The sequence below is a fragment of the Lolium rigidum genome, chromosome 6 (assembly GCF_022539505.1).
Source record: "Lolium rigidum isolate FL_2022 chromosome 6, APGP_CSIRO_Lrig_0.1, whole genome shotgun sequence".
NCBI lineage: Eukaryota > Viridiplantae > Streptophyta > Magnoliopsida > Poales > Poaceae > Lolium > Lolium rigidum.
In genome coordinates, this window is record NC_061513.1 from 159,359,841 (window position 1) to 159,375,677 (window position 15,837).

The window sequence follows — 15,837 nt, forward strand, 5'->3', positions numbered from 1 at the left end:
GAAAGTGTATCTCAAGTAACATCGAAGGATGAAGCATCAACATCATAATTTGTTCTAATGATAGAATCATAAGGTAACTTCATTCTCTTTCTAGGGAAGTGTTCCATACCTTTCTTGAGAGGAAATTGATATTTAATATTACCTTCCTTCATATCAATAGTAGCACCAACGGTTCGAAGAAAAGGTCTTCCCAATATAATGGGGCAAGATGCATTGCATTCAATATCCAAGACAACAAAATCAACGGGGACAAGGTTATTGTTAACCATAATATGAACATTATCAACTTTCCCCAAAGGTTTCTTTTTAGCATTATCAGCGAGATTAACATCCAAATAACAATTCTTCAATGGTGGCAAGTCAAGCATATCATAGACTTTTTTAGGCATAACAGAAATACTTGCACCAAGATCACATAAAGCATTACAATCAAAATCTTTGATTCTCATTTTAATGATGGGCTCCCAACCATCCTCTAGCTTTCTAGGAATAGAAGTTTCAAGTTTTAGTTTCTCTTCTCTAGCTTTTATGAGAGCATTTGTAATATGTTTTGTGAAAGCCAAATTTATAGCGCTAGCATTGGGACTCTTAGCAAGTTTTTGCAAGAAATTTATAACTTCAGAGATGTGGCAATCATCAAAATCTAAATCATTACAATCTAAAGCAATGGGATTATCATCCCCAAGGTTGGAAAAAATTTCAGCAGTTTTATCACAGGCAATTTCAGCAGCTTTAGCAGTTTCAGGTAATTTTGCGCGCTTTGCACTAGGAGTAGAAGCATTGCCAACACCAATTATTTTATCATGGATAGTAGGAGGTGCAGCAACATATGAATCATTAGCATTGCTAGTGGTGGTAATAGTCCAAACTTTAGCTAGATTTTCTTTTTTAGCTAGTTTTTCATTTTCTTCTCTATCCCACCTAGCACGCAGTTCAGCCATTAATCTTATATTCTCATTAATTCTAACTTGGATGGCATTTGCTTGTAGTAGTAATTTTATCATCTAAATCCTCGGGTTTAGCAGCCATTTTATTAATTAAAGAAGATTGTGATGCAGACATGTATGAGATTCGGTTTTCAGCATCAGCAAGTTTAGTTTGCAACCCCGAGATCTCCCTATTCAGATTTTCAAGTTGATTTCCTATTTTCTTCAACAAGGTAGACTGCTCATTCATAGTTTTAGTAAACAATTTATTTTGCTCATACTGTGATTGCATAAAGCTCTTGGTGGCCCTTTCAATTTCTAACATCTTTTCCTCATTAGGTGAAACATATCTACCATAAGAATTACCATTAGCGGGATGTGGTCTAGAATTTTGAGCAACCAATGAAGCTAACGGAACATTATTAGGATCAACATTAGTCCTACCATTAACAAGCATAGACATAATAGCATCAATCTTATCACTCAAGGAAGAGGTTTCTTCAACGAGATTTACCTTCTTACCTTGTGGAGCTCTTTCCGTGTGCCATTCGGAGTAATTAACCATCATATTATCAAGAAGCTTTGTTGCTTCACCAAGAGTGATGGACATAAAGGTACCTCCAGCAGACTGAATCCAATAAATTCCGCGAAGAAAAATTTAGTCCTGCATAGAAGGTTTGGATGATCATCCAAGTAGTCGAGTCCATGGGTTGGGCAATTTTTAACTAGAGATTTCATTCTTTCCCAAGCTTGAGCAACATGTTCATTATCTAATTGTTTAAAATTCATTATGCTACTCCTCAAAGATATAATTTTAGCAGGGGGATAATATCTACCAATAAAAGCATCCTTGCATTTAGTCCAGGAATCAATACTATTCTTAGGCGAGAGATAGCAACCAATCTTTAGCTCTTCCTCTTAATGAGAAAGGAAACAATTTTAATTTTATAATGTCACCATCTACATCTTTATATTTTTGCATTTCACATAGTTCAACAAAATTATTGAGATGGGCAGCAACGATCATCGAACTAACACCTGAAAATTGCTCTCGCATAACAAGATTAAGTAAAGCAGGTTTAATTTCAAAGAATTCTGCTGTAGTAGCAGGTGGAGCAATAGGTGTGCATAGGAAATCATTATTATTTGTGCTAGTGAAGTCACACAACTTAGTATTTTCAGGGTTGGCCATTTTAGCAGTAGTAAATAAAGCAAACTAGATAAAGTAAATGCAAGTAACTAATTTTTTGTGTTTTTGATATAGCAAACAAGATAGCAAATAAAGTAAAGCTAGCAACTAATTTTTTTGTATTTTGATATAAGTGCAGCAAACAAAGTAGTAAATAAAATAAAGCAAGACAAAAACAAAGTAAAGAGATTGAGAAGTGGAGACTCCCTTGCAGCGTGTCTTGATCTCACCGGCAACGGCGCCGGAAGTTTGCTTGATGCGCGTGGTTGACGTATTGTTTTTTCGTTCGACACGCGTCCGTTGGGAACCCCAAGAGGAAGGTGTGATGCGCACAGCCGGCAAGTTTCCCTCGTAAGAAACCAAGGTTTAATCGGACCAGTAGGAGTCAAGAAGCACGTTGAAGGTTGATGGCGGCGAGATGTAGTGCGGCGCAACACCGGGGATTCCGGCGCCAACGTGGAACCTGCACAACACAACCAAAGTACTTTGCCCCAACGAAACAGTGAGGTTGTCAATCTCACCGGCTTGCTGTAACAAAGGATTAACCGTATTGTGTGGAAGATGATTGTTTGCAGAGAAAACAGTAAAACAAGTATTGCAGAAGATTTGTATTTCAGTATTAAAGAATGGACCGGGGTCCACAGTTCACTAGAGGTGTCTCTCCCATAAGATAAAAGCATGTTGGGTGAACAAATTACGAGTCGGGCAATTGACAAATAGAGAGGGCATAACAATGCACATACATGACATGATAAGTATAGTGAGATTTAATTGGGCATTACGACAAAGTACATAGACCGCCATCCAACTGCATCTATGCCTAAAAAGTCCACCTTCGAGGTTATCGTCCGAACCCCCTCCGGTATTAAGTTGCTAACAACGGACAATTGCATTAAGTATGGTGCGTAATGTAATCAACAACTACATCCTCGGACATAGCGCCAATGTTTTATCCCTAGTGGCAACAAGCACAACACAACCTTAGGGGTTTCGTCACTCCCCCAGGTGTCAATCGGGCATGAACCCACTATCGAGCATAAATACTCCCTCTTGGAGTTAAAAGTAAAAACTTGGCCGAGCCTCTACTAGAAACGGAGAGCATGCAAGATCATAAACAACACATGTATAATAACTTGATAATTAACATGACATGGTATTCTCTATCCATCGGATCCCGACAAACACAACATATAGAATTACAGATAGATGATCTTGATCATGTTAGGCAGCTCACAAGATCCAACAATGAAGCACAATGAGGAGAATACAACCATCTAGCTACTGCTATGGACCCATAGTCCAGGGGTGAACTACTCACTCATCACTCCGGAGGCGACCATGGCGGTGTAGAGTCCTCTGGGAGATGATTCCCCTCTCCGGCAGGGTGCCGGAGGCGATCTCCTGGATCCCCCGAGATGGGATCGGCGGCGGCGGCGTCTCAGTAAGGTTTTCCGTATCGTGGCTCTCGGTACTGGGGTTTCGTCACGGAGACTTTTTATAGGCGGAAGGGCAGGTCAAGAGGCGGCACGGGGGCCCCACACCACAGGGCCGCGCGGCCAAGGGGGGGGCCGCGCTGCCCTATAGTGTGGCCCCTCCGTAGCCCCTCTTCGTCTCTCCTTCGGACTTCTGGAAGCTTCGTGAGAAAATAGGCCCCTGGGCTTTGATTTCGTCCAATTCTGAGAATATTTCGTTACTAGGATTTCTGAAACCAAAAACAGCGAGAAAACAGACAGCGGCACTTCGGCATCTTGTTAATAGGTTAGTTCCAGAAAATGCACGAATATGACATAAAGTGTGCATAAAACATGTAGGTATCATCAATAATATGGCATAGAACATAAGAAATTATCGATACGTCGGAGACGTATCACGTCCTCATCGGTAGGTCCCGCGCCATCCTCCGAAAGCGCGTACCTCCCACTCCTCCTCAAAGTCGGCTGAACGACCGGAGGAGGGACGGTAGGGGGAGGATGCTGCGGAACGGGGACCGGTGTAGTAGAGCTCGGGCGCGGCGAAGAAGTGGGCAAAGCAGGAACGATCGACGAAGCGGGTGAAGAGGTAGGTGATGCAGGGGTAAGAGGCGATGAAGCCCCCCGCACCGACCCCGACCTCGACAACCCACCAGCTGCTGGAGTAGAAGGCGTAGACGATGGGGCATCAGCCGACCCCAAAGGGTCCAGGCCACGCCCCAGCCACGGCGTCCCCACCGCATGTGGAGATGGAGCTGTCTCCCGAAGTGCGTCCGAGGCCCGCTGCCCGTCGACGGTAGCCACGCCACTGCGTGGCTGTGCGTCCACCGAAGGTGAGGCAGCCGCAACGACAGGGGTAGGTGCACCCCTCCCGACGTCAGGGCCACGCGTCGGGCGAGGCGACGTGACGGCGATGGGCGCGCATGGCGCGGCCTCAGCTGAGGCCACTCCCCCCCCCCCCGCGCCTCGTCCTGGTGGCACAGCGGCGCGGTGTCGCCCACCGCCTCCTCCTCCAGAACTGCTCCATGCGGCAGCAGGCCGCCAGGTGGTGGTGCGGACGACGGAGCCCTCGAAGCCAGCTCCACCGCCACCACCCTCGAAGCTGAAGATGGCTGCGTTGCCCCCGGAGGCGTGAAACTCGACGACGGAGAAGAAGCCGGCCTAGTCCGACCCTGCATAAAAGTTCGAACACGTGAAGGTGAAGGAGTCCGTGATGCCCGTGGTGGAGAAGCAACTAGATGCGGTGTCTGGGACCGTGCCCTTGCCACTATCTCTCGTCCTCTATCGGTCACCGGTGAGTGATTAAAAGGAGTCAGAGCCAGCTGTGCACCCGTCGCCGAAGTTGCACCAGTAGTATGCGTAGGAGGGCGGGTATCCACCTCCATGTTCGCCGCCCCTGGTGCAACCTCCGCTGAACCATCCTCTAGTCGCTCCTCCTCCGCGCCATGGGAATCATCAGTATCCTCCCCATCTTTCCAGAAAAAAGGCCGAAACCGTGAGTCAGGCTTGAACCCATCCGCCTCCTTCCGAAACCAAAATCTATAGCCATTGAGGTGTAGCAAAGCAACCACCTCCAAATAGCCACGTTTATCTCTCGAGAGCGCCGATACGTATGTATGGATACAATCTACATACTAAAACACGTTTAGATACATGCATATTTAGACAAAGTTATCTCGATTAATTTCAAACGGGGATTATGCATGGATGTTCTGATTTTTCATACAGACTCCATACTTCATAAAATTTTGACTTAAACATATCTAACATCTACTATATTTTGGCACGGAGAGATTAACCAACACAAGTTATGTCTTTCACATTGTGTTTAGCTTAACTTGGCTTTCCGTATATTATTTCCATCATAGTCAACAAAACTGCAGGTGTCCTGCTGTCCCGTTTCAATATTAAGGCTGATTGTTACTAGTGATCGAAATCAAGTTTGTGGCTTTAAAGGTTATTTATAATGCGTTTGATAGCTGGGAGGGCTGTCCACTGACTGATACTGCCCGTTTATACAGAATGCTTTAGAAAGTTTTTACTAATTTCTATTTGAGCTTCAGATACTAAATTACGAATGAATATATGAATTTATAAAGAAAGAATAGTACCGTTCGATTTAAGATGAAAAAAGTATCACCATTTTGTATTTTCATATTTACCAGCCTCACTATTTACCAGTGTTTTGAGGAGTTTCTTGCCTGACTAATGAGGAGTTTCTGCGCCCCGATCTGGACTCCTAACATTGATAGCAGCGTGGAAGATGATTCCTACACGTTGGCGGTACCACCCTCATGCTGGAGGTGTTTGGATCAGCAGGTTGAGAGGTCGACGGTGCTGGTCCAGGCGAAAGCCTAATGTCGTGGGAACGTCGCAACCGCCTATTGCTTTCGTGGAGATCTCCATTCTCCCCAGCCTTGGACCAAATCTTTGGGTGAATCTCGACAGCTTGCTGCAGAGCTGGTCTTGGTGGCGGATGTGTTATGATGGACGTGCCTAGTGTTGTGGTGCTGTTTGGCGGCATGGAGGCATCGAGGACAGGCCAGGCGGGGGTCCTTGCTTGGATATACACCCTCGATTTGGGTTTGCGGAAGATATCGGAGGCAACTACCGCATGGTGTGCATGAGGCCCTGTGTCGGGGAGTCGGCGATGGTTGTGGCTGGGGCATAAGACCCCGTTTAATCCTCCATAGTTCCTCCATAGTTGTGTTACTTGGTGGTTCTTTGACACCTTCTTTGGCGGATTCATTTTGTAAGACCATTGAAGCTCTGGCTTACATACTGTTCACGAGATGATGATGGGCTTTGAATAAATTTCGATACAAGCATTAGCCTATCGACTTTGGTAGACAAACATGTTCCGAAAACATATATTACAGTAACCAATGTTGGAAAATTCTAACTTCAGCGAACCACACCGTCGGTTCCGGCGAGCATATTGTACTTGTCGCGGCGAGTAAGCTCAGTACATTCGAACCCAAGCGCCTCACCGAGCCGCTGCTGGACCCAGTTCGCGACCTCTTGTCCGGTCCGCCCCCCTGCGCGCGTCCGATCCCGCGGCACAGCGCCCAGGAACTCTACGCGGTAGGCCGGCGCCGGGTTAGCGAAGAACGCCACGGGGTCAAGCCACTTGCGGCCGCTCGCCGTCGTGCCGTACAGCAACGTCGCCCGCGCGTCCAGCGCCACGGGCTGCATGTCGTCGGTGAGCTCGGCGAATAGCGGGCTGAACCGCAGCAGGTAGGGCTCGCGGCATGTCGTGCCTTCGGGGCAGACCGCGAGGTCTCCCTGCTCCAGCAGCCGCGACATCATGGCGGCGTCGCGTTCGCGGTCGCGTGTGAGCCGCACCGTCTTGATGGGCGCCATGATCTCCGAGAGCCGGCTAAGGCTGTAGGTTACCGCTGGCACGGGCTTTTGCAGCGCCGCCGTGAGCATGATGGGGTCAACCAAAGTCCGGTGGGTGCACACGAACAGGACGCCCCTGCGCTTGGCCGCCATGTTTTTCGCGAGGCCAGAGATGCGGAAGCGGACTCCCAAGAGCGCTCCAGCCGCAAAGCTGATTTTGTAGGGTAGGCCGATGCCGATGGAGATACGGATGACGGAGAGTGTGAGCCCGAGCGGAAGGAAGAGGAAGAAGGCGAGCGTGGCGGAGGAGGTGGGGAGGAAGGCGAGGCGGCCATCGTGGAAGATGAGCGGCTTCGGGTACCTCGTACGTGGTAAACAGGCGGTATTGGTGCTCTCCTTGGCCACGCTATAGAGATCCTGTGAATATCAGGTGATCAATGGTGGTCAAGTGCATAGAAAAATGATGAAATATTTCTCTAGGTATTACTAGTCGCACTAAAATCAACCGATTTGTGTACTAAAGTCTAAAAGTGAAAAACTAATAAATCAGTAAATTATATGATTGCAGTTGTCTGGGCTTCATAAGAACCTAACAATAATAGCATGGTTGTAGTATTATGGTCATAATGTACTTCCTTTCTCCTCAAATACATGACGTATAAATTTATTCAAAATTCTGTAATTTATAAGAAGTGAGCATAACTTACTTGGTTCTAAAAGTGGATGTACAACCCAGCCAATCAGATTTAAGTTCTCAAAGAAGCAGATTTTGATTGTTATTATTTAAAAAAAAAACCCGTAGAGGCTTTCGCTACCAATCTACCATGTTCCTTCTAAACGGTTCTATAATTTATGAGTTTGACTAAGTAAATATATGAAAATATAAAGCTATACTACAATACTTAATCAATAAACAACACATCCATCGCAAGATATATTTTATAATGGATTATTCAATACCATAGCTTTAGTATTCACGTATATCCATTTAGTCAAAAGGGATGAAGCTTGCTACCCGCATGGGTAGCTACACACCCATGCATTATACCAATATGCAAGCCATATTAACTTGTTTTAGCTCGGTTTCCTAGTAGAACGTGGAATTCTAGTGTATAAAAGTGGTTTCCGAATTTTGATTTGAACTTTTTTTTGTCAAAGTCAACTCAATATTCAAAAAGTCAATGCAAAATACGTTGGTGAGTTGACTTTGATCAAAAAATATTCATATCAAAATTTGGAAACCACTTTTGTACACTAGAATTTCACGTTCTACTAGGAAACCGAGCTAAAACAAGTTAATATGGCTTGCATATTGGTATACTGCATGGGTGTGTAGCTACCCATGCGGGTAGCGAATGCACTCTCTTAGTCAAAATTAGGAATCATTGCTGACTAAGTTTATGCGCCAACTATGGACAAGGACATATTGGATCGACCGAACGGTCACACGGTGAAATAAAAGGACACTGTGTCTAACATGCACCAGCATGTTGGCACGTACGCACTTAGTTGGTGAACCAAGTAAATATTAAATTTCTACCAAAACAAGTCTCTAATTCGATTCACGAAACGCGACACATGTGTGTCGAGGCGAGCGGCAGAGGAGGAGCACGCATGAACAACAAAAAATCTTACTCACTTAGGGCTCCTTTAATTCATATGATAGAAAAAATATAGGAATAGGAAAATCATAGGATTGAGACGTCACGCGTACTTGAATCCTATGAAAAGATGAAGTGTGTTTGATTGTAGGAAAGAATTTTTTCATGAGGTATGGTCTAATGTATTTTTCCGATTCCAATGAGATTAGTTTACTATAGGATATGTTCCTATGAATCAAACAACTTGGATATAAAATTTTCCATTAGGAACTAAATTGTACACATTCCTGTATAAATCCTATGAATCAAAAGAGCTCTTAGTACATGTAGAAGAGTTGTCTTTATAAGTAGCTCAAACTCTCTCCCCAAAGCTCTACGAGACTAAACTTAGTCCCATATATATATAACCGGTTTGCTCATTCATGGCCGCCTCCACAACATGTGGAGAATTGTGATTTGTTTATAAACGTACCTAACCGTTAGAGAAAAACGGCGAAGGGTATTTTTATCCAAAATGGATGACTGCATGATCTTTGAATTGAACCTCCATCACCATAGGCAATCTAGAGTTACTTGATGATTACTTGTATTTCTGCTGTTTTTTGCTAAATTAGTTGTGGTTGTGTGTATTTTAATTTTGCAGAGACCGATTATGATGCTTTAACCTTATAAATAATAAAACATTGTTTATAAATAAAATCGAGAAGATTTGATGATAATAGAACTTTGAGATATCATGATTTGCCAGTTTAGTGGGCCAATTTTGGCCCGTAAATGTGAAACTTCATCTAGACTGGCTTAAAGGGTCTAACAAAAATCAATTTGGAGTTGCATAGTGTCGCGTCAAATTGTAGGTTTTAGAGTAGCGTGGCAGCCTTATCTCGTAAGATCATTTTCTACAGAGTCTCTAAAATTTGGCGCTGTAAAAATCATTTGCAGCACGCTCGATCCGGATACACCGCGAGGTTAACTGGAGCTCTATTTTACAGCGCAACTAAAAAGCTAAAAATGGATCCTTCACCAGAAGCTGTAAAATAGAGCTCCACAAACACATTTCTTCAACATACATACATCAAACAAGATCAAACATGCCATAAATAAATCTGAAAAGTCATCTAAATTTCACAACTCCAAACAGGACACAAATAAGAGAGAGAGCAAGCTAGTATGCGCTCGCGGCCATTCTGCGTGGCCGCCGCAATCAATCAGCTAGCAATGCGCGCGCGGGGCCGTGGAAGCAAACAATTGCAGCAAGCAAGCGAGGCGCCACAGCATGCAAGCGAGAGGCGAAGCTCGAGCTGGCCACGGCGGACGCCCCGGGCAGGCACGCAACGGGCGGAGCTCCGGGATGCGGGGGCTAGGCTGGGCCAACGGAGCTCGACGGAGATTTAGGCGGAGGTTGGCGGAGGGCCAGGCGAGGCCAAGCGCGGCCACTGGATCTCCTCGTATTCGCTGCGCGGAGGGCCGGGCAAGGCCGGGTGCGGCCGGCGGACCTCCTCATCGTCGCAGCGCGGAGAGGCGGGCAAGGCCAAGACATTTCAGAGCCTTTTTCTTCGCGTGGTGGGAAGAATCGCGGTGCCAGCTTACAGCGCGCGCAGCTTCTGCTCGAGAGCGCAAAAACACGTTCGGGGCTATATATTGACGGTTTTTTTTAGCACATACCTAATTTACAGCCTGTGTTGGAGATGCAAAAGCAAGAATAATAGTAGATGTTTATTGGCTATAATATATTATCATGTTATATATAGCTAATCTGGTAGTTGCCATATACTTTTCGTAGTACAATATAATACTACGAAAAAATATTACTTTTCTGATATATGATTTACCACTCACTCTCAAAAATATCATATATCCAGCGCTAGAGCCGACTCTTTGATTAGAGTCGGCATGTCTCCTCTTCGTTTCTCTTTTCTTCAACTAAGTAAATATATAATATTATAATTTTTATAGAAAGCTAATAGTATGATAATACTATTGTGCCTGCTCTAAATTTGCTCTTGCACTAATGCACTGTCTCTATATCAGTCGGAACAGGGAGTTATGACCGCTTAGGACGGTGACGTCGTTTTTCTCCAAATAATAATGCAGACCGTTGAGAGCGCGACCGGCTGAAAGTGCTACTCCCCCTGCACCAAATGGATCACCCTGAACAAACTCAGGCCCATGGTTCTACTAACAGATTGGACTGGGACAGTTGGGTTTGGTGCTTCCAGAAGTAGAGTCGCCCGTGTAAGCTGTGCAGCCACGTATATATATTATCTTACCATTGTCTCGTATGCATATTCGTCGTATCTACTGCAGCGCCAATCGACAAAAACATTCTTCGGTTTCTCCAGACAACTGTGATTGGCTGTGGCCGTGCCAAGACTAAAATGCTGCGTTGTCAAACGTACGTTACTTCTGAAACTGGGTATACCGCTAACAGGTTGCAGTCTATACTTTATTCTAGGGAGAAGGAGAATATTGAGAATTATCTTTAAGAGCCCTAGACTGAATTATCATCAGTATCATAATTATCTGGTTGCGTCACCAAAAATTTGGCGTCATCAACTTAAGGGCATGACCAATTTTTTGGTGCCTCGTTGTTGTTTCGATGGCATCCAATGCAGTCTACCAAATCAAGGCTGTATGCACTAATGCCCAAGACCCACCGCTTAAGTATTAGTAATACCTAAAACATCCAACTACTACAGCGTCGCATGCAGTACACGACGATAGAAATAATGGATAATAGTTGGATTTTTATATGGGACACAAAAATATTCCTTTTTTCTCAAAAGGTTGTGTGCGAACATAGAATCTCTAGATGTGCTAGAGAAATTTTATTTCAAATTACTTTGGCAAAAAAAAATTCACATAACAGATTCATATGCAAACATGAGCCAAATTGGATTTCCGGTAATATACTCTTGTTTCCGAACCATCGAGACATTTAAGAAGGTAACATTAGACTAGTCATAGTGGGGAGTAACATAGAGTAGTAACATGGTGCATGTTACTACCCTATGTTACCACCTCCATAGTGGATAGTTATTATGCATGCTATATTTATTAGATTGTAGACTCATCTTATCTTGAGAAGTGTGATGTTATGGTAACATAGCTAGTTACCACCTCACTCTCTTTCTTCATTTATTATCATGTCATGTCACCAAAATGCTTTGGGATATGTGATGTTACTACTATGTTACTCCCACTATGAGTAGTCTTACTAGTATACTAGGAAGTAGGAACACTAAGAGCATCCCCACTCGTTGGCGCTCCCCACGCCCAAATCCGGCGAAATTTTCGTCCGGATTGGAGGAAGATTTGGCGTGGGGAGGAGTAGTTTCCCAGTCGTGTGCTCCCCAAGCGGCGTTTCTCGGGAAAAAGAGGATGGCTCGGGGAATCCGGACGAAAGAGGAGACACGTGGGCGTGGACGGTTGGTTTAGCTTCATCCGGAGTCCCCGGGAGACCCCCGGGAAACCGAGGATGGCATGGGGAGTCCGGACGAAAATAGGCTCAAATCCGGACCAAAACGAGGAACCGGGGGCCTGACTGGGCCGTTTTTCGCCGTCCGGATGAAAAAAAGTGGCCGTGGGGGGCTCTGTGGGGAGACGAGTGGAGATGCTCTAAGGCCGTTCACAGTGGGCCAGTTCTTAACGCCGTATCTTGCTAGGAAACAACAAGTAACATAGAGTTGTAACATGCACATGTTACTATTATATGTTACAACCTTCATACTCCATCCGTCTATCAAATAAGTGTACATGCAGGGTTTTCAAAATAAATTATGGAGTGGAGTGAAAAATACATTGGAAACATGCATCTCTTATCTTTAATTTTTCACCTCCAGTATGCTAAGTGCATGCAGAAAACAAGAAGAACATGTGGTCAATACTATTAGGTTTGATTTTCGTGCGATGAGAGAGAAGCAATTAAAGTGCATTGGAAAGATATGAGTACATTTTTTTATGGACAAAGTTTAGAACTAGATGTACACTTATTTGAGGACGAAGAGGGGGACGATTGAACACGCCGAGTATTTTTTCTTCGTAGTGAAAATGGTCACGGAGCTTTCTGTATGTTCTCCTTGCAAAGAACAAACAGGGCTATCATTACCAGCTGAATTTTCCACTTTAGGTGACTGAGAGTGCATGAGAGTGTTTTTTCTTGGCAACGAACATACGAAATCTGCGAGGCTAACTATAGTTAGGTTTCCTCATTTTGCAATGTTTTAACTATGTATTAGTTTGTGAAAACCATATTCCAAACTATGTATTAGTTTGTGTAAAATCATGTTCACAATTATGTATTAGTTTGTGTAATGTTCTTTCTCTCTATTAAAATGAAAATGCAAAAAAACAAAAAAAAGAGTATTTTATTATAAAAATATGTTTGGAGGCCGCGTTTGGGGGATGCGGCTGGGGAGCGACGTCCCCCAAACACGGCACAAAGAAAACGAGTCCTCCGAACGCTCGATCCGGTGTTGTTTGGGGGTCACTCTGGGGGACGCGGCTGAAGATGCTCTCAGGTAGTCCTTCTTTAATGTATGCAAATCATATTTTGGTAAAGAAAAAACAGGCCACCATGTTTTTTTTTTTGCAACGAAGGGCAAAACTTGCTCCAACCTATTAATTAAGAAAAAAAAAGTGCACAATTATTTAATGAAAATATATGCGAAAATCGGTACAATAAAACTACATGCAGACCATTCCTCATTCGCCTAGACAGCCCAACCAACTCACCCAAACCACAACAACCAAAAAACGGAATGAAACCATATGAAGCAAGATCTCGAAAATGATAACCTGAAAAGATGAAGACATATGTGGAAATTGCTTGCCTCTTGATAGACAAGGAAACATGCCACCATGATGAATTTTGTGCACCGCACATGTTCCTATTATTATTTTTTTAAATGCGAAACATCTCATATATATGTGGTTGAAGAAAATAGGTCACTTCCTTAGAGCATTTTGGAATTGTGAGACTACATAAAGGCACTGTCTCTCTCTCAAAATAAAAACGTGTCCTCTTTTTTTTTGAACAGGTCCTTCTCATTATTTCTCTCAAAATTGTGAGACTACATAAATGCACTCTCTTTCTCTCCCTCTCTCTCAAAATAAAAATGTGTCCTTCTCATTATTTCTCCGGGGTTGCTAATTTTTTTTATCTAGATAAAGATGAAGTTGGAGCTCGGTCACGTTGTTATTCGTTGGATTTACATCGTAACTCGTGATGGTATGTGAGTTTCACTTGGATTGGGTCTGTGTTTTTCTACTTGTACATGAGTTACTACTGAATGAAAATAGATGGAATTTAAGTTAGAGCATGTAGTCCTCAAGCTTTGGATTTTTGTTGTGATTTGCAGAAAGGTTGCAGCTGAGTTTTTACATGTGAGTTGTAACTGACCAAGTATTAAGCCAGTTCTCTCGTACGTCTAGACAGTAGACGAGAATTAACAGAAGTAGCAATTAGCGTTGCTTAAGTCGCAACTGCTATGTAGTCCTCCGTACGAGTACAGCTATAAGGCGAACACTACACGATACAAAGTGTAGAATGTTAAGTACGCATCGCAGATTATTCTCTCCGTTCCTATTTAATTGACTTCAACCGGATAATTTGCTAGCTAGTTCATTTGTCGTCCTCTAGCGTCGATTAGAATGGAATACAGAGAGTACCTTGCAATTGCGGAGGAAGAAGTGATCAAGTGGGTTGGAGTTGCGGACGACGCCAACGTCGGCCATGGCGCCGTCAGTTCTGAACACTTCTCTCAATGCCGACGTCCCTTGATCTGGCTCGCACAGCAGCCCGGTGAAGTAACAGCGGCCTCCAACCTTAACAATCTGAAGTTCACATCCGACCACCACGTCTGCGGCCATGTACTCTTTCAGGAACCACTCCGCCATCACCCTAGGCGCGCTCGTCACCGCCACCTTCCTCGTCGCCGGCAGCCACAGGTGGTCGTACACCTGCGCGTTAAGCCTCTCCATGTAGAACTTGGGCAGGATGGCGCGCGCCACGAGGTCAGCGTCCTGTGGCCTGAGCCCGACGAAGGTGACGAACGCCATGACCCGGATACCAGCGCCGGCGTGCTCGCCCATGATCCACACGAGGGGGAAGGAGCAGAGCAGGAGGAACGCTCGGAGCAGGCTGCCGCCCTCGCAGGCGACGAGCACGAAGTAGGGAAAGATAGCGCTGGATCTCAGGAGCCCGCCGTGGAAGTCAAACACTACCGTCTTATCTACGGCGGACGGGATGGTGCACCTGGAGGCGGCGACGCCGGCGGTGGATAGTCTGGTACTGGAGTTACGGTTGTACTGGAAGGCATCGCTGAGGAGCTTTCCCGCCGCGCGGTACAAGTTCATAATCCAGTGGGCGGCTATCGTGGGGATGCGGCGGAGGAACATCTCTACGTGTGTGCACACAACGGTACTGGCGCAAGCTTCACAACCTAGCTGCCAACTTAAATACTCCGGCCTTTGGTATAGCTTATATTAAGTCTCGGTGGTACCGGTGGCAGTCGTATCGTTTTCAGTATCGGGATAACAGGCGGTATCACCTACAAAATTTATTTACGGGATAGGTTTACGGACGTGACATGGTTCATCATGATTGGAGAGCCTGCAGCAGTTGGTCCGCTTTTTTCGCATCCAGTTTCACCGCTGATAGCCACATCAGCATGTAAGTTAGCTCGTAGCATTTTCCGTCCGTAAGTTTAGCATTTCCGTTTTTCCATCAACATTATAGTATCGTAGGATTATATCGTAATATCACGATACTATGAAATTTCTATTTTAATATTAAAATTTTGTGTTAAATAAAGTAGCTGGGTGACACGCGCAATTGCGCGCCTAGATTTACTATACAAAAATATTGTATTATATTATATTGTTCCTCTTGTTAACTCTTGAGAAATTAATAATTAATTTGATTTATGACTGCATTGGCATGACATATTGTTTAAATGAAAATAAAATAAAACTACAGCTTGAAGAAATATGTAGAGTACATAATTTGTTGTTGGTCTTTTGCACCAATCAGTATATTTTATTTTTCAACACGTGAAGATGTCTATCTTTCGAGCCACGGTTTTATTTCAAAATCGAACACTTATGATCAGTACATAAATAATTTGATCGCACCTACCCATTTAGTATGCATAGAAAAACAAAACTGATTCACAACTAAAATTGATACAGAGACATGAGCATGTTGCTCAAAATGTGCGAGATCAATACATCTATTTCCCTCTCCTCTAGGGAGCCAATCTCTTTGACTAGTTTTAAATAATGTGTGGTATCTCGTGTCGTAGAAGTATAGG

At 44.3% G+C, this 15,837-nt stretch overlaps 1 protein-coding gene across 1 annotated transcript; it reads right to left on the bottom strand.

The window, feature by feature from the left end:
* Positions 1-6,301: 6,301 nt before the first annotated feature.
* LOC124666155 (glycerol-3-phosphate acyltransferase 1-like) lies at positions 6,302-14,958 on the bottom strand. Its single transcript, XM_047203506.1, has 2 exons — positions 14,195-14,958; positions 6,302-7,343 (listed from the first exon to the last, which is right to left on the bottom strand). Exons 1-2 carry the CDS (start codon positions 14,921-14,923, stop codon positions 6,489-6,491), a joined length of 1,584 nt encoding a protein of 527 aa, XP_047059462.1. The 5' UTR covers positions 14,924-14,958; the 3' UTR covers positions 6,302-6,488.
* Positions 14,959-15,837: the final 879 nt, after the last annotated feature.